The 18,805-nt window shown below is 40.1% G+C and overlaps 1 protein-coding gene and 1 long non-coding RNA gene across 2 annotated transcripts; one reads left to right on the forward strand and one right to left on the reverse strand.

Annotated features, from left to right (window-relative positions):
- The first annotated feature begins 7,804 nt into the window (after positions 1-7,804).
- On the forward strand, positions 7,805-17,142 carry LOC147134798 (homeobox protein Dlx4a-like). Its single transcript, XM_086056575.1, has 3 exons — positions 7,805-8,352; positions 9,695-9,891; positions 15,340-17,142. The coding sequence occupies exons 1-3, from the start codon at positions 8,031-8,033 to the stop codon at positions 15,580-15,582; spliced, it is 762 nt and encodes a 253-aa protein (XP_085912701.1). The 5' UTR covers positions 7,805-8,030; the 3' UTR covers positions 15,583-17,142.
- On the reverse strand, positions 11,041-13,648 carry LOC147134799 (uncharacterized). Its single transcript, XR_015090217.1, has 2 exons — positions 13,460-13,648; positions 11,041-11,677 (listed from the first exon to the last, which is right to left on the reverse strand). It is a non-coding gene; the product is annotated as an uncharacterized LOC147134799 (long non-coding RNA).
- Positions 17,143-18,805: the final 1,663 nt, after the last annotated feature.

Here is an 18,805-nt window from a genome sequence, read left to right on the forward strand (position 1 = left end):
TCCGACCGCATCCATTCTCGCCCTTTTAAAGTGCTTCCAGTCTTACGTTTCCCACAAAAAAAAAAGTTTCCGTGCATGACGCTGTGGGAGAACGGCAGAGGTTTCATAATTGATAAACAGGGCAGACGATGCCTCTGAGTATTCCTGTGAGGACAGACTGTGCCTGTGAGTATGGTATCGCAGAAGAGAACAGTGGTCTTTCTTTTTAAAAGAGCCCAACACAACACATCAGTCGGTACTTGACCCGGTTAGCGACGATTACACGGACACATGAAAATCCACTTCTGTCCTTGCTTAGTCCGTCCTTTTTCAAAAACTTCTCATCCCCCATCCTCCAAATGGGCCGTTCCGTCCCTGGGACAGAATGACCATCTCTGCATAGGACACTGAGCTATGGGATGTCTAGTTTATATCTTCAAGCCAATTGAAGTGTATAATTTTGAGGTATTGATGTGGATCCGGAGCAATATTATAAAGTTTGATTAATATCTGATGATCCCATTTTTGTTTCTAGTCTTGTATTTGGCAAAACAATCCCCCTAGTTAATTTTAATGCCAGGCGCCATGTTAGGAATGGATGTGATGCCAAGCTTTGATTCGGCTGTCCCTTCGCACCCACCAGGTGCTATTGATACAGATCGCTCGCCTATGGATGTAAATCCGTCTTGTCTTGTTTTTTGTTTTTCTTGCCGTGAACGCGGCATCCAAATTCTGATATTTATTTATTCATTTTCAGATAAAGGATGTAACCTGACCCGCCGACAGGTACATTTAATTCATCCTGGTCCTAAAAAAGAGACACACATTTCAGACATCTGTAGTTCATTCTTCATGGAATAGAATGAACACATCCATGATACATCAACTGATTAACCTGAAGTAAATGCATACACAGAAACCTAGAGACATTGACGCAAACAACTATTGGTCAATCCTATATGTCAAAACATGAGTGAGAAAATGAACCTTTCTAGTAGACGCAAGGCATTCCTTTCATCTCAACATGCAAGAAAAACAAGCCTGCATGGGAAAGTATGCATGCTTGCATTCAATATCGCGATTCCAACGTCAAGTCATTATTAAAATGTCACCCAAAGCCTTCAGGCATTGGCGGAAATGTGACTGCTACTTCCTTATCCTTTTTATTTTACATCTCCTCAATTAAAGAACATTGTAAAATCGCATTTCATCACTATATCATGCATTTCCGGGTTGCAAAAGCCAAAGCGATTCCCAAGGCAATACCTAACTTAACTTGACATTATTTATAAAGCACCAACAACCGCCACTGCATACAAAATGCTGTACATGGAACAAAAATGTGTCATACAGCAACAAAGACTATGAAAAGAATAAATTAATAACATAAAAACAGTAAAGCACTAACAAAACATTAAAACAATACAGACTATCATGCTTAGTCAAATGCCAAAGAACAGAAATGTGTTTTGAGACGAGTTTTAAAGAAGGGCATTTTTAAAGGGAGGTCGTTCCAAAAAGAGGGAGCGGCAACGGAAAAAGCCTTGATCCCCTCTGATGTTCCGCTAAAGCCCGGTTCACACGGCAGGATAATCGGCCCGATTTTACAAAGTAGAATTTAAGAAATCGGTAACATACAACTTTTTCTAGGACTTTGCCCGAGAATGGCAGGTTTGATTTGGTCCAGTCACCATTCAGTACTGTGTCATGAATACTGATCTTCCTTCCATTGATTAGATATGTGAGTTGTGGTAACTGCTCAGTACGGAATTTAGAAGTTTACAGGTTAACCCATCACGACATCACGTCGATGGGCTCGGATAGATTATCTCTTCGACATTTTTGTCAGTGACAGGTTTGAAAGGTGCTGCAGAGTTATTATTTGTGCACTTTTAGTAGCTTGTATAATGCCTTTGTCGTTAAAGAAAAATGCAAACACATTGCACTTAATGTAGATGTAGAAGTCCAGGTCAGTTAAAAAGGCTTTGTTAATCTGTTTATTGTGGCAAATGTATGCGATGTATAAATATGTGACACAAGCGTTACTGCAGTTTGTGGTGATTTCAGAAAAAATATCTCTCCCTTGTTTTAGGCAAAGTCTGACTGAACATGACTTGATATTTTTCTTCAAACTTCATGTTGAAATTGGGGCCTTGATTTGCACCATTTCCAGGTGGCTCTCTTCCACGCCCTTTTCTGTTCCCTGACTGAGTCTTCTTTTCTCCTTGACACCTACTTTTAACTATTCTAATCTTGACAAGAGGAATGGTATCCAAAACATTTGAAAACACTTGCTCGATGGGACCCATAAGACAGTCACAAGCCCGCACCTTCACCAGGGCCCCAAGGGGACAGAGATTAGCAAATCTAAGCCGAAGGGCCCCACCATCCAGGGCTTGTGTACTAATTTATACCCTTGCCAAGCAGCACATTATGCAACAGAGAGGACAAAAACCACCACACAGCCCAAACAAAACAACAGCATCACCCTTGGTCACCCCATGGTAAGCAACCGCAGACCCCAGTAGGTTGCCAGATTGCCGTTTTAATTTCTCATTCCCCCTCAGTCCTCTTAAAGTATCAGTGAGGACCATACTTAAAGCCTAAACTGCTCCCGAAGATTTGTGATGTATTGTCAATGGTAAGGATAAAGGTCAAGATCTATTTTTCTGCTGTTGTTGTAACAACACAAATAATCACATCTAATTGAGAAACACTACTACATGTCTGACCTCAAGCAACTCAAATACATGTGGAATGCCACCCTCAAATTTACAGTCTGCCTTTTCCTTTTTTGATAAATCGTAGGCACTGGAAATTGCAGCAACTGTGTTCGCATTCACACAGGAACACGGGTCGAGGTCCGTGATGTACTTCGGATCTCGTTAGAGATGAGCAAATTATTTTCTAGTTCGCTTACTGCTCCATTTTAAACAGCGGGAAAATGAATGGATACAAAAACTTGAGCACTTTAATATGCCAGAAAATGAGTAGATACAATGTGCGGGATACTTGACATTCCATAAAATGGTGGATGGATCAAAAGAGCAATTTTTTTGCACCGGATTGAGTCATAATAGTGAAATAATCTTCCACCATTTTCCAAATGTCATCCGAGCTCAGTGGAACCGCAGGAGAGAGTATGTAGTTTCATAGTACACTATTTAGCAGAAATTTCAGCAAGGATCAAATTCATTGCACTGCTATGGGCGGATGGCTTCAAGTCACAAACGCCGTATCTTTGTTGCTTGAATTGAACATGTCATTTCTTGCCCTTCTGACACCCCCTCAGCCTCTGAAAATAAATAATGTGATGTGTACAGTATTACAATTCACGTCAGAGGGCTACATTGCTATCAACACAGCAGGGCATGAGAAAGTCAATGTCGAGTGTCAAACTTCATTCAACCGGTCCTGGCATTGCAGCATTCCCTTTACACCACTCACCACTAAAGGAAAGTCTTGTTTCTTGCTAAATTGTTACAGTTGCAACTACAATCTTGGGGTAATTGTGTAGTTGTAATTATATGATGAAGTGACTATACACTTGTATGAATTACAAAGTCATCATGGCCCTATGTGGGGGGAAAAAATGATCCTTATATGGTCTGTGACGAAAAAGAGTTTGACACCAGAGTGAGGACTCTCATCGGATTCGGTCACAAATTTTTGTGTCAGTGAAGTGTAAAATGAACAGCGATCTGCGGGTGACGCACTTCCACTCGGGTTGTGCCTGTATGCACCCTTGGAGAGGTGAGGCTAGGTGTTGGGTAAATCCGTAAAGACTGTAATTATGCTGTGCCATTATGAAGTGCACAACAAAAGCAAGCCCTGCAGGAGCCTAAGAGGAGTGGATATACTGCTGTCTCTTTTCACAGCACAGTTAATAACAATACTGCAGCAGCAGCAGACAGTCTGGCGTCAAACCCTCCAACACATCTACTTGTGTGTGTAATAGATGGCAGGTAGGGAGGGTAGAATTGTTTTGTTTGTTTTATGTTGGTATATGTTGGATACAGGGTTTAACATTGACTTTTTTTTTCCCTCTCACCTGCAATTGTGGCTGGTGGTTCCTATAGTTACTTGCCACTAAACATTTTCACTAGCCACAATTTATTGTTGGGATAATAGGGGGTAATGCGCAACTAATTTCCGCATTTGGTAAAACAAGTCCAATCACCTCCTTCCAGTTCAGGCGTTGGCAGAGCACTATGACATTAGACTATGACAAAGCAGCTGTAGAAATTTGAAATGTCTCCACTGTTTTTGTTCTACAAAAGCGGCCCTGTTTTCGTAGACACACATGGACACACGATCGGGGGTGCAAGGTGGTCTCCAATCGTCCATGTCACATGTTACCATTTTTAAGTAATGACACTACAGTATAGTCAGGCCCGGCTTGCCTGGGCTCGAGCCCAGCGGCCAACAGTAGTCAAGGGCCAATCAGAATTAAAAAAAATACAATAATAATTGTTGATTTTTTTTTTTTTTTTTTGTCAGTCACTTTACATTCAGTAATTATAGCGTATGCCAAGAGAGGGCCTATCAGAAGTCTTAATAGTTTCAAATTATTCCACATTATTCTGCAAGTTGTTTATTTATTAGTTAATCATATCATTGCGGCATTGCGACAAATCACACACCCGTGTAATAGAACTACGACAATTTTCAGCCAATCCTGGTGCACAACAGCTGTCTGTCATTGCCAAAATGTGGCGTTTCCTTAAATTACCGACATGTTTTCTACCCTGCCACAATGTCATTGTTTACATTTGGCACAGTACATTGTGGGATGCGTGTCATCAATGTCTGGCGCTGTATCATGTTTTGTATGTTTTTATACTTAGTTTATTAATTTTGAAATACTATTTGCTTGACCTTAGCAAGTAGGTTGTGTTGTAGGGGGCTGGCGTATATGCTCTGCACCCACACCCAAAAAAGAAAGACAAAGTTGGATTGTTTTATTTGGGGGGGGGGGCTGAATGTGAGTTGAATTGTACTTTGAGGACACTGTTAGATTTACTGCATAGCCATGATAGTCAACATAAGAGTTCTGAAGAATTTGACCAAAGGGTAGCATATACAGGCTGAACAAAAGGGGTTCAAGATCTGTACCTTGAGGGACCCCATATGTGTGCTTTGAGTTTTGTCCCGCTGTGTGATTGAGTGTGACAACCCTGGCCTAAGCTAACTTCAAGCAAAACAAGCCTGCATCATTATCCCTCTCACACCAAAAATATGACACAATGCAGTCAGGCAGGTAACGTTCTCTTTGCATTCGCCAAACCCACGCCTGTCCATCACACCGCCGGATTGTTAAACGGGATTCAACATCCCTCAGCACGTTTTTACGAATCTAGGCACCACTGCTTACATCCGGTGGTTCAAAACACTGCTGACCCCCCACCCCCACCCACCCTTTTACAGGTGTTTCCAATTGCTAACACACTAAACTGACACCCATAGCACAATTATTGAAACTGACACACACAGCGCAAAATCTGTTGGCAAGTCCCTAAACATTTGCTTTGCACATATTTTACAATTCCAAATTTTTCAATCTTATTAGATACACTGAGCACAGTTCTCTGCATTATAAGACGCAGCAATAAGACATACAGTAAAGTCACGTTTGCCATTTCAAAACAATGCTTTTCAAAATGCCACATGACTCATGATCTTATTGGCCTTGCGATATTTTATGTGCTACCCGGCCAAACATCTCAGCGGTTAATTGTTGCCACTTCAATCAGGAAGTAAGCACTTTGAAAACAGGTGAGCATTTTTTGGCAGAAGAGAGGAAGCGGAAAAGAGAAAGTGATAATAAGACGAGTGAGAGGATTTTTGAGGTATTTTGCAGTTTTCATTTGGAGTTTTGTGAAATTGTGTTATGTATTATGATCCCCTAACACCCCCCACCCGCCGCCCACCCACCCTCCCAAAAAATTATATAGCTAAATTGTGTTTTCGCACTGGAAAAAAAAGAACACATTAATTCAGATGTTGGCTATGTTGTTTTGTTTAAATCTCATCCCATTGTCCTTGATTTCACAACATAACACACCTTCTGACCAAATATCTTCACCGATATCATTGCCACTCCTTTTCCTTTTCCCCACAATGTCAATGGGCCTACATGTTACTACAAAAGACTTCATCAAGTCTGGACAGTTACTCATCCTGCTTCACAAATGACTACAAATTGCAGCTTGACAAATTAATGGGATTTGGCCATGAGCTATTTTTAACTCTGCTGTCAAAATTTTGCCTTTAAATATTTCATGGTCCATGATATTTTAGTATGACACCTTGGGAAGTAAACTTAAAGCAGTTGAAACTCGAATTAGTTTAAGAATGACAACTAAAAGCGCATCACTCCACGGTCCTGCCAGCTGACTTTTTCACCTTTGCCCAGTGTATCACGAAAAACTGAGAAGAGAAAAAGCATGACTTTGCCACTAAATCCCAGCATTGACACGGCAAGGAGGGTGTGTCCCATCGTCAGTAAAGAGAAGAATGTTGGAAGCAGATGAAAGCAAGAGCGCTGCCTTGGATGTACTGTACAATAGCTCTGCTTACATCAGCCTGGTTTGCATCAGAATCAAAAGGCAAGAACAAAAAACAAGGAAGAAACACCCCAAACCGTCTCATTCAGATTTTTAACGTGTCTTGAAATATATTATTTGTTCATTTTCTGTATTATAACTGACAACTCAAAACATGCGGTCACTGTGGGCGCAGTTCATGTATTCGATTATACGAATTGAACCCAGAAAATTGGGAAATTTAAAAAAGCATGTTCTCTGTCATATACTTGTTTTCTTTTTGTTTTCAGCCATTGGCTTCACGCACTTTAAGTAGACGCGCTCGCACACGAACTCGCACACTGAGCTCGATAAGATATGAAAGTAATATTTGAAATATCATTGGGTAAAGTGTAGAAGTTAAATTACGAAAAAGGCAAAAAAAATTGAAAAGAGAAACATTTCTTTTAAAGAAAAAGTGACGCATTTAGCATTGAATGGAATAAAGAAGTCTACTCTCTTAATTTGCAATTTTGATCCTTTTCATACATAGCATGCTTATTTTTGATTTGATTCTCAGTTGCTTGTAAAGTAATACTATTTATATTAATAGGCTATTATTCTTTTTTTTCATTAATAGATTGCTTGTATTTGTAATACAATTAGGAAAGTGCCCATTCATCTGCGGTCAAGAGTGTTTTTTTTTCTTTTTCTTTGGCAGATAAGTCCTCCTGTAAGATTAAACATGTATTTTGGCACTACTGTTACCTTATTAATAAATTATTTGTCATTGAAAACTGATGATTACAAAACACATATTTTTGCTGCGGCATATTATCGTGCCATATATCAAATATGTACACAACCAAACAAATGAATATACAAGTTCCGACTCACAAGAAAGTAAGTCGGCCCTCAATGATTGTTTTCCTTTTTACGATGGTATTAACATTTAGTTGGGATTTTTCCAAAAACTTGCAGTGACAATTTCATTTTAAGTGGCGATTATTAAAACAATTTCTGCGCCACGGGCAAGCGGAGGCACTTCTGTGATTGATGTTACTGCACCTTCCCTGAGAGCCAATGAGCTCGCTGGGTGCGAGCTAGGCGCCAAGTTGAGGCGCACACAGCCCGCCGCACACGCACACTGGCTCATTTTACCTTGACACACACACGCGTGCGCAGCCAACCCGGTGAAGAATAAAACAATCCCTTATGTCACTTCGGACAGAAATATATTGATAGACAGGTTGTTTTGTTTTTCCGTGAGTTAGTTTTTTTTTTGTTTTGTTTTGTTTTTTTCTGTTTTTTTTTTTTTTTTTTTTTTGCAATATATATCTTATGAATTATTAGTTCAGTGGACCCATGTGTTCTGGTTCGTTACCGGATACGAAAGACGCGCGCACCGTTTAATAGAGCAATTATTTATGCAATTCATTTGTAGCTCATTTAATTTTTACTCGCCTTATTATGACCATCGTTATCAAGAGCTTCTATCTGACCTGCAAAGGCTTCTGAACTGCATCCATGATGACTATGAGTTCTGTGGCGGATGCTTTGGTTTCCCCTGATCCATCCAAATCGGCCTTTTTGGAATGCGGTAGCCACAGCTTCCCCGGCCACCAGCAGTCCTCTCCGGGATTATCGCACAATCATTACCAGTTCCACAGTCTGCACGCCGCCACGCAGCACGAGAGCCCGTTCCAGTCCTCGGCGCCCTCCTACGGCCGTCCTCTCGGGTACCCGCCCTACCACAGCCCGGTGACCGCGCACCAACCGGGGCCGTACCTTTCCTACCCGCACGGAGGGCACAGCGGCGGGCTCGGGCACACCAGACTAGAGGATAAAGGTGGGTTATTTATCCATTTTATTCGAGTGCCATTTGAGTTGAAGGACGTCTATTTTAGTGAAGTTGCCAAAGTTGAAGCACATCAAATGTCTTAATATTAATAGCTGTTAATGCTGTACTGGTCCCGTTTGACTGTAGCACAACAACCTGAAGATCAAATGAAATTAAGTTCATTTAATGGGCCACATGATCGGAACATTGTGCTGTAATTTGGATCCGCACTCTGGGAGCCTACATTTGGGGTGGCGGAGGGGACTTCTTTTTGAGGCCTGCATGCTCACACTGTCCGACTTGCTGCTGTTTGCCGTCTTTTTCAGTTTTCATGAAAATTATTCACCACAATTTCACAATCAACGATTATTTCTCGCCCGTTTTTAATATTCATTTGATTCAGACGTAAAGATCTAAGGCAAAAAATAATTTTACATTTAAATTTCAAAACAAATGCAAATACCCGCTTCCCAGAAATGAGTGAATATCTAACAGGTTTATTTATGCAATTTATAAAAAATAGCAAATGAATAGTTTTCGAATGAAAAATATATATGTGTGATTTGCTCGTATTTATGTGACTACTAATATCTGTGCAGAACAGCACCCAAACTGCAAATTGTCTGCAAATTCATATAGTCACATAACTGTTGCCACGTCTAATTCCAGATTCCTAAGAAATAGTCTAAAATCACCAAATTTCACGGTTTTTTTTCTTGAAAATGTAAACGTTTACTCCAGTTCAACCTCTAAGATTATCATCCATCTGCAAATCTGATTTCCTGATATGTGCCCAAGAGGAAAAAACTGAATGTTCCAAACAGTCTAAACTTTTCCATTTATGTATGTGATCGCCGAGAACGTATGCTTTCATTTGCTCGTGATGGTTATATTAAATGCTTCAGAACTCCTCCATGTTTCATAATTAGTTATCAGAGCTTCTTGTGGGACCACAGCTGTTCTTTCTTGTCACTCCGGACGATGAGCTTGTGTCATAACAAAGAGAAGCCCAAGAGACACATATATTTGTATAGTCTGCAAAAAAGAACAAGCAATCCTTTTGTCCAATAGTTGGCAAGAATGAGCAATTAATTCACTAAATGTAATGAATTTACATGCACTTAAACAAAAGTAAATGTGGGAAACAAAATCCCTGTGGACAAACGTAACACTATACTCAAATGTGCTTACATTGTCTGTATGCTGAACATGTAAATAATAAAATGTTGTACTTTTGCTGCCGAAATGTTTTGCTGCTTTGGTTAATGCAATTAAATGTGGCCTTCTATACTGAAATGACTGTGTTAAGAACCTTCTGAGGCATTTTTTGCTCTCTTCCTTCCTCAACCAGAACACGAGAAGCCCACCACTATATTAGAAAATGGAGAGCTACGGCTCAATGGCAACGGGAAAAAAATCCGAAAGCCTCGGACCATTTACTCGAGTCTGCAGCTGCAGGCCCTCAACCAGCGCTTCCAGCAAACCCAATACCTGGCTCTGCCTGAGAGGGCCGACCTGGCTGCAAAATTGGGCCTGACGCAGACACAGGTAACGCATACACGCAGAGTCATTATTGGCGTCAATGTCATTGTGAGGTTCCATTGAAACAGCATTATTTCACCCCAAAAGTTGATATTTTCCATTGAAGTTCATATTCTTTGCATTAAGTTGACGTTATGCGGTTAGAAATGCATATTTGTTAACGTCCCACACTTTTTATGTAAATGAACTGCAAGTAGAATTGTACATGCGAACAGCAAAATATGTGAGCTTCCTTACAGGATGGACCATAGGCGTGTCTAGCCAATTTTTGGGGGTGCCGAATCACCCCTAAAGTAAATCTAAGCTTCCCCAGAATCTGAGAGATTTTGAGATTTTATTTACTGTTTGTGCTTTTTTAATAAGATAGAGAATTGTTAAATCCACACAAAACATGGTAGAAGCATGTTTTATTAACAAAAATACAGTAACATTTTGCCTCAAAAACAGTTTGATCCACCCACCCGATTGAGCGCCTATTGAATGTGCTGTCACGCCAAAATTCTTATCCAAGAATTTCCCCTGGGGTGGACAACGACAGGGTGGACATTTTCGGCTAATGTTAGCATTTAATGAGAACGTGGTGGATTTTCACTTTGTAAATTGACTCAGTTAGCAAGCTGACTTGTTTAACAAATATTTGTGAATTTCAGAAACAATTCATGTTAAACTTGACAGCATCCAGCTGTACGCATAATATAAAAATCACAAAACACTCGCGTAAATATTTATTCTGAAAACGGCCATTGTTTCAGCCTCCAAGAAGACAAAACAAAATGCTGGTTGTGATGTCACTGAAAACATCTCAGTGTATTTTAAATGGACAATTAGCCCATAATGACAGGGTGGACAGCAATTTCAGGGTCATTCTACCTGTGCAAAGTCTAGCAAAATACCAAACACATGAAAATAGGAAGTTTGGTCTTGCTGCAGTATATACCTTCTTGCATCCACTGAATTTTTGATGTCAACTCTCTCAGGTTCAAATTCAGATTTAGTCACAGGAAAAATCTGATATTTGGGGAAAATTATCATATGTGGTAGTTCTAACTTTTTTTTTCTTTTTTTTTTTGCAAAACCTTAACATGCAATGCATTTTGGGATGTAGCAGATTTACACCATTGGCCCGGTGTGGTAAAATAAACCCTGAAGACTGAATATGGTCTGAACACTAATTTTATTTGAATAGCATGTTTCAAAACAATGTTACAAAGCGCTTTACAGGTGGCAGAATAACAACAAAAACAATTTGGTATAGATGAGTAAAAAATGGAAACCAAAAAATTACTATTTTGAACTCCTTGCATCAAACAATATGGAGGAATAATAACAGTATATTACTACACCGCCGTCTCAAATCCTAATTAAGAAGGCTGTCTGAACTTCATGTGATAATCCAAGGAACAATTTTGGACACGCGTACTTTGCACTGCAGGCAGGCCATTTGCGTGGAGCCATTCTTGCACAGCCTACACATCCACATTTATCAGCATGTATGAGAAAATAATCGAATCAGTCTAGTCTGACGTCAAGCGATGGCACAATTATCCTCTGAAGTGGAGGTGGAGGTGTGGCATCTTGAGAACGTTCTGGAGCATCTTCCGATGACGTCCGTCCTCTTTTCTTGCTGTTCAAGTCAACCTTTTTGCCAATCCTGATGAGGGCATCTACAACTTGAGCATGGAAGTCAAAAAGCGGCATATACTTCTTCTTCTGCTTCTGGGCCCAGCCTTTGACAGTTCCTTGTCACTTATGAGGGTACATCCACAGAGACGGTTGAGATTTACTGTAGCACCTGTTAGAATATTATATTATATAATAAGAATAATATCATGTATTGGAGTATTCTGTGAGATAGTTTGCTAAAAAAAAGTCCATCAAATACCTATACTAATATAATATGTGCCATGGAATTTAGGCTACATCAATTTTGCTCACTGCACAGTCAAATAAACATCTTATCATGCCATTACTTTTGATCAAATCTGCCTCTGATAGTGTGTAAATTCACTCCAAATGATTTTATTTTCCATAGGATAAACCCTCAACGACACCTCGGAGTAAGAAGTAAACATGAAAGGAAAATAAACCTAATAAGGACTGTTGCTCAAAATATAGGCATAGTAGATGAAGCATGTGGCATCCATTGGTACATGTCCGGCCACACGTTGCAAATCTGCAACAATGAAATAGACCTAGAAAACCTAGAGGAGATGAAATCTACAAATTGGCATCAACTGTATCTCTATATTGTCATGACTCATCTTATGCAGCATTGGTTTCAAAACAAATTCGATTGGCCGTGGTACTTACATGAAATTGATGCCAAGAAAATCAATTTCTGTGAAACCAAAAAGCACACATTTTGGAAGTGAGAGAACACGCCATCTAGTGAGCTAGTAGGAAACTGTTTGTTGCTAATGCGCAACGAAGGCCCGCAGTGCTACTTCTGAGTAAAAAAAAAAGGTCATCAAATATGAATGCGTGTTAATTAGGGGATCAGTAAATTTGCTCTATTATCATTGTGACAGCTGGATGCCGGTCAGCAGCATGGATGGGATTTAAAGTTTATTCAGGCATGAGGGATGTGTGGGTGTGTTTGCGTGTGTGGGTGTTATCAGATGCACTCCATCATAATCCTGAACCACACTCATGTTTACACTGGGAGCTGGAGATGAGCCTTTTGTTTGCCTTCCTCTTGTGTAAAGGAAAAGTAGATAAATGTGCTTGGCTGCAAGGAAGTCATATTGGCAAGATGATTAAAGTCCAATTTGAGAATCTTATACAAACTTTCCCTTGGTGTTTTTTGATAAGGTGTCTTGCAACTAAAATAGAACTCTTTCTCAGATTTCTGACACAATTCAAGGCTAGGCCTACACATTTTCATTAGTTTAAGGAATGCAGAGTGGGCGTTTGTTTCGGTTTCTCTTTCTGCCCCAAAGCGTGACGTGTGCAATACACCTCCACTTTTGTATGTATGTATGTATGTATGTATCTATTTATTTTGTTTGTTTGTTTTTAAACATATTAACTTTTAAATCATTGTACAGTACTAGCATGCGGGATAATTGATCTTCTATACACACACACACACACTTGAGATTGGCATCATACATTCCATCTCTATCATCTTCATGCCATTAGGCCGCCAGCCAAACACTGGCCACTTTTCCTCTGACTCGCTGCTGTTCCCAGGCCAGCTGTAAATTTCCACGTCGCACTTCGTTTTCTTTGAATTTGATCGTTTCTCGATCGGCGCCAATCTCTGTGCCACGTGCATACACATACACATACTGCGCGCGCACATACTGCCGCAACAGTTGAACTATTCGCTTACTCGTCACACAGACTTTTGCTTTATAAAGCATAAAGACTCGTTTCATACAATAAAGAACACACATTATTACACACACACGGTACACAACCCGTACCCACCCACACACTGTGGCACCTGGCATGCCTCTCAAACACTATCCTTCCTTAATGTGGGGGTCATTAGCCGCACTTACTCTGAAGCTGTCAACTCCATGTCGCTTGTGGAATACGAAACCAATAATTACAACAGAAATCCTCTTACCGTGGCTGATTTAGCATGTTGTTGATTGACTAGCGGGTTCACAAGTAATATTTACTTTCTGGTACTGCGGTGTTCTAGTCCTTGGGAGCGTTTTTAACGCAGGCGATGTTCAGCTTGGTTGCCGGTTTAGGGTTGGACCATGATAAGGGCTGAGGGAGGAGGGAAAGAGAAAGCAAGTGAACTGTGCAGTGTGTATGTAAATAACACGGTCTTGTTTTGAGACAAGAGATGGATTTGTGATTTAGTTTTCGATTTAAAACAAAAAAAATGAAAGGTTCCACGACTGTTCTCATAAGAGATGTTTCAAATCCAAACTACAAGTTTTCACATTCAAAGAAAATGTAACAAGGGCTTTATATGAAAGTGAATATGTTTTTCATTTGAAATAATATCCTAGCCACAACCAATTATCTTATCTCTAATTAGATTTCACTTTACTGGTCTTAATTTGCTTTGATTTGAGATACAGTATGTGGTTTTCTTGGTGTTTCCGATTACAGTTCAAACCTGTTTGATACAATCATGTACACTGCCTCTGTAATTATTTGTGATTCACTAATCTGACTGCGGGGGCGGCACGGTGGCCGACTGGTTAGCACGTCCGCCTCACAGTTCAGAGGTCGTGGGTTCAATCCCGGCTCCGGCCTCCCTGTGTGGAGTTTGCATGTTCTCCCCGTGCCTGCGTGGGTTTCCTCCGGGTACTCCGGTTTCCTCCCACTTTCCAAAAACATGCATGGTAAATTGATTGGACTCTCTAAATTGCCCCTAGGTGTGATTGTGAGTGCGGATGTTTGTCTCTGTGTGCCCTGCGATTGGCTGGCAACCAATTCAGGGTGTCCCCCGCCTACTGCCCGAAGACAGCTGGGATAGGCTCCAGCACGCCCGCGACCCTTGTGAGGATAAGCGGTATGGATAATGAATGAATGAAGAATCTGACTGCTAACCTGAGTGGGCCATTTGCGCGATTGCTCAATTTGAAAGCAAGGTGGGAAACTACTACAAGCCAATTAAAAACATAAATTATTTAACCACACAAGAGTGTTTACATGAGATTCAGCTCAATGTAGTCAGACATTGAAATATTCAGTCTATTGATTTATAGTGATCTGATTCCACCCATAAAGATAATCTACACTGATTTAAAGCGGAAGTCAACCCAAAAAAGTTCTTGACAATCATTTTTATGCAGCCCCACTAGTCTAAACACGGCATTCTGATTAATATTGTGTTTGTGGTTTATGGGTTTTGTCACTTGCTGTCGACCGAAAATGACATAGAAGTTGCTCAGGTAACGACCAATCATGGCTCAGCTTCAGAAAACAGGTGAACCGTGATTGGTCGTTACCTGAGCCCTGAGCAACTGTGATGTCATTTTCAGTCGACAGAAAATGGCAAAATGGCCACCACCTGAGATGGATAAAAATAGGTGGACACAAACACAATATTAATCACAACGCCATGTTTAGACTAGTGGAGGTGCATGGAACATATTGTAAAGGACATTTTTAGGTTGACTTCCCCTTTAGATGAACAAATTGCCAACAATCTTCCTGCTGAATTAAACAATTTAAGAAATAAGGTGACCTTAGGGTTGATGTGTCGTTAAACTATAGCTAACGTGCAAAGCTAGAACAAGTAAACTTTATTTGTATGGGCTTTAATTAGAAAACTGACTCAAACAGCTTCTCCTGATTTTAAGAGGGTCAGAATAGAGGTTAAGAAGAGGGTAAGAATAACTTCATTTACGATGTAAAGGCCATTTTTAAAACAAAAAAAAAAGCCAAAACATTACTGTATATATACAGTCATTCAATATATAGAAAAGCTGGTTATAAGATGCTGCATGGCCCCTTTTTCACATTTCCTTTTTTGACATTCAGGTTAAAATATGGTTCCAAAACAAACGATCCAAATACAAGAAGATAATGAAGTCTGGGCCGTGCGGATCGGATGGAGAGCCCAGGTCCAACCGACTCCCGTCTTCCACTTCTCCATGCACAGTATGGGACATGAGCCTGGCTCCTAAAGGCACACCGGTGCACTCTGGTGGATACATGAACAATTTTAGCCACTGGTACCCAGGACATCCGCAGGATGCCATGCCCAGGACTCAACTGATGTGACACCACTGGGACTGGAGGTCTTTTTTTTTTCCATAAAATGAACTGCCCCATATCCAACATTGTTTACAGTGTGAGACACTGAAGCAAAAACTAGAAAAAAGTCAAGCGCTTGCAAGAATGAAAAAAAATGGCGCAAGGGGTCGAAAAAGTGAGGCAGTTCTTGGCTGCTTTTGGTCCAGCAGCTATAAATACGCAGAAGTGAAGTGCAGACAGGTACTGTATATGAATTCTTTGGTGAATGGTGTTGCTTTGAGTTTTCTTGGTTTCTTGGTGTCAAAGTAAAAAGATGCAAAATGCATTCAGAATGCACCCAATATATTGGATTGTAGGCTTATTGAGCTCTTTTAACTGGATTATAAAACCATAGTTGACAACATGGCTCACACGCAACTTGTTAGCTGTTATTAGCTACAGTAGAACAACCTGTCCTCACAAACAAGATATTAACACCAGATGACATGGAAAAAACATCAACAATGTCAAGACAGGGTAAACGTGGGAACATTATAAAAACTAAATGCACTGAAGTTAACCTCTTAACCGCGTCATGAAGTATGGCAAAGTGTCGAGTTTTGTGTGCAGCATATTCTTCATGTGTTGGCAGCAGGACTCGACTCGCCAATGTTGCTGCAAGGGAGTTTTGTGCATTATGTCTGTGCATGAAACATTCACAGGCATGCAGTGTAGGCTTTTTTTTTTACTGAAAGTAAGAGCAACAACTACAGTAAGTAGTACATTTTGGTAACATCCTGCCAGTGCTGTATCAGCCGTGATTCTGGACAATTCTTTTATTTTGAAATATATATTAATATATTTATAGTGGGGATATGTGGCACAACCACATGTGGAAAAGGGCTTTCTGTGAAGTTTTTCTATAGTTTGAAAGTCTGGGTTTGTTGAAGTTTAAAAAAACACATCATGTAAAAGAAACAAAAAAACAAAACAAAAATTAATTCTTTTGATTGTTTCAAATGTACTGAAAGTTTCCATGATAATTTAATTATTTTATAAAGCCGTCCAACATATGGTACTGTGCAACAGCTTCTCTTTCCCATGAGAGTCCCACACTCTAAAAATAGTTGGGTTAAAAACAACACAATTTTGGGTGAACAATGGACTGATACACAACTCGGGTTGACCCAACTTTCTTGGTTGTTTTTGCAGAAAACAACCAAAAAAATGGGTAGGTTTGTATAAAACAACCAAAAAATGGGCTGTTTTATACAAAGCAATGCAAGAAAGTGGGTCAAATTGACCCAATTTGAGTATCGGTCCATTTTTGACGCAAAATTGTGTGATTTTTAACCCAACTGTTTTTAGAGTGCATGAAATTATCAGCATTCAATAAGTTTCATTCAAACACAAGAAGTCATGTATGTGTAGAATCAAGAACACCTTGTCACTGTTGAAACTGAAAATAGAGTGGTGGCTGTGCACCGTTGTCATTGTTGCAATATTTGGACATATTGGTGAAAACCAATGAGCAGATGGACACTTTAACATGTGACTGATCGGGGTTGAAATAATCAATACTGCACTGTAATAAAGATTTGGGAGACGGCATCGGAACAGTTTCATTTTTCTTTTGTTTGTCTGAGCCGAATGGTAGACTGTGTCCTAATCCTTATATCTGTTCTTTGCAATGATCATCATTTTCATCCGTATATTTTGCTTTTTATGAACGATTTTGGCCAAGAAAAACTAAAGCCTAATATTGTAAACCTTGAAAAAAAAGGTGTAATGGGAATGTACGCTTGGAAAGAACAAGTAAGGTAGAGTAAGCCCTGATTGACTCTTGAGCTACTGTTGCTCAGACATTCACGATCCAACTGTTAGAGATGTGGCTGCACCGTACGACTACCAGATATGGGGAAGAGTACCCTCATTCTATACTTGGTTAGAAGTTATTTGTGTATAAAAATGACTTTGGTAAAAGTACAAGTTTGAATGAGTACTTACTCTACTTTGAATGTTTGCACCGTGAGTGAGAGAGGACGACAGTCTCATCTGTGTTGTATGTTTTGTATGTATATGCACACTTGGCAATAAAGTTGACTCGAACCTGATAAGACTTGATAAGAAGTGGAGGTGAAGCAGCAGAAACTGGAGGTGGCGGAAATGAAGATGAAGTTTTCTTTAGGAGTCACCAGGATGCTTAGGATGAGAAATGAGATCATCAGAGGGATGGCTAGATGTTTTTGCGGGGAGAGTTAGGGAAAGACACACTTCATTTGGGACACTGTATTAGTCGCCAGCCCAAAGGACGTTTAGAGAAACAACCATTCTCACCCACATTCACACCTACCGACAATACTTCAATAAATTAGCACGTGTGTTTTTGATGTTTTAGATGTACGAAATCATTATGTACTTGTTCAAGCAACAAGGAAAGATGAAGGGGACGCATAGGAGGAAAGCTTGCGTGAGGACAAAAATGCAACGCTGTTATACTGAAGGGCTGATGATTCGCTACTGGGCAAAAAGCAGCATGTAACCAGCTTAGGAAGAGGAAAGCAGTGAGAAAGAATGAGACAACTTGAATTTACACAAGGACCAAACAGCAGGTTTCACTTTTTATTTGCTTGTTAATTTTTACCCATATGGTGGACAAATACAAACATGATTAATTTGGAGTGCAACTGAGGTTAGCAAGAATGTGTTCATTTAAACCGACATCATCTTCTAAATGTAATACAAAGAGGTATAAAGTAATGTCACACAAAACTAATTCGACTTTAGAAATGTAGGAGCGTCCATATAGTTTCTTGCCGTATGAGCATTGGGTAATATCATCGAATATGTCCGTCAGATACAGAGGCTGGACTTCATTCATACAACTGTTGATGCTAATGTTCACTCACGTTAGCTACTCATGTTTGGTTGTTGGAATGGAATGGAATTTGGATTTTATTAAGTAAGTACAGACCAACAAAATTCATTTTAGAGTTTCAACCCATCTCAAGGTACATAAAAAGACTCCTAACAACTTCTGCTTATAGGCTTTCAACAACTTGAAGTCGGTACAGACAGACGTTCACCACTCTCCAAATCATTCATTGAATCACTCTTTTTTTAATGCACAGTTCCTGTGGAGCCTTTCCCTTGCTTTCCACGATAAAAAAAATGCGCAGACTAATTCTGTCACCAAATTAGCAGGTGTGTCAGGGGCAAGGCTGCTTCATGCGCTGGCACGCCCAGACCGGCGCAACACTGCCTCAAACAC

This window comes from Filicampus tigris, chromosome 16, assembly GCF_054856515.1.
Source record: "Filicampus tigris isolate MCC_2025a chromosome 16, RoL_Ftig_1.0, whole genome shotgun sequence".
NCBI classification, from domain to species: domain Eukaryota; kingdom Metazoa; phylum Chordata; class Actinopteri; order Syngnathiformes; family Syngnathidae; genus Filicampus; species Filicampus tigris.

Bases quoted from the DNA above. Each gene is read 5' to 3' on its own strand.
- LOC147134798 (XM_086056575.1), top strand. From the start codon at position 8,031: ATGATGACTATGAGTTCTGTGGCGGATGCTTTGGTTTCCCCTGATCCA. The intron at 8,353-9,694 runs GTGGGTTATTTA...TTCCTCAACCAG, and splicing joins CACCAGACTAGAGGATAAAG to AACACGAGAAGCCCACCACT. The intron at 9,892-15,339 runs GTAACGCATACA...TTTGACATTCAG, and splicing joins TGGGCCTGACGCAGACACAG to GTTAAAATATGGTTCCAAAA.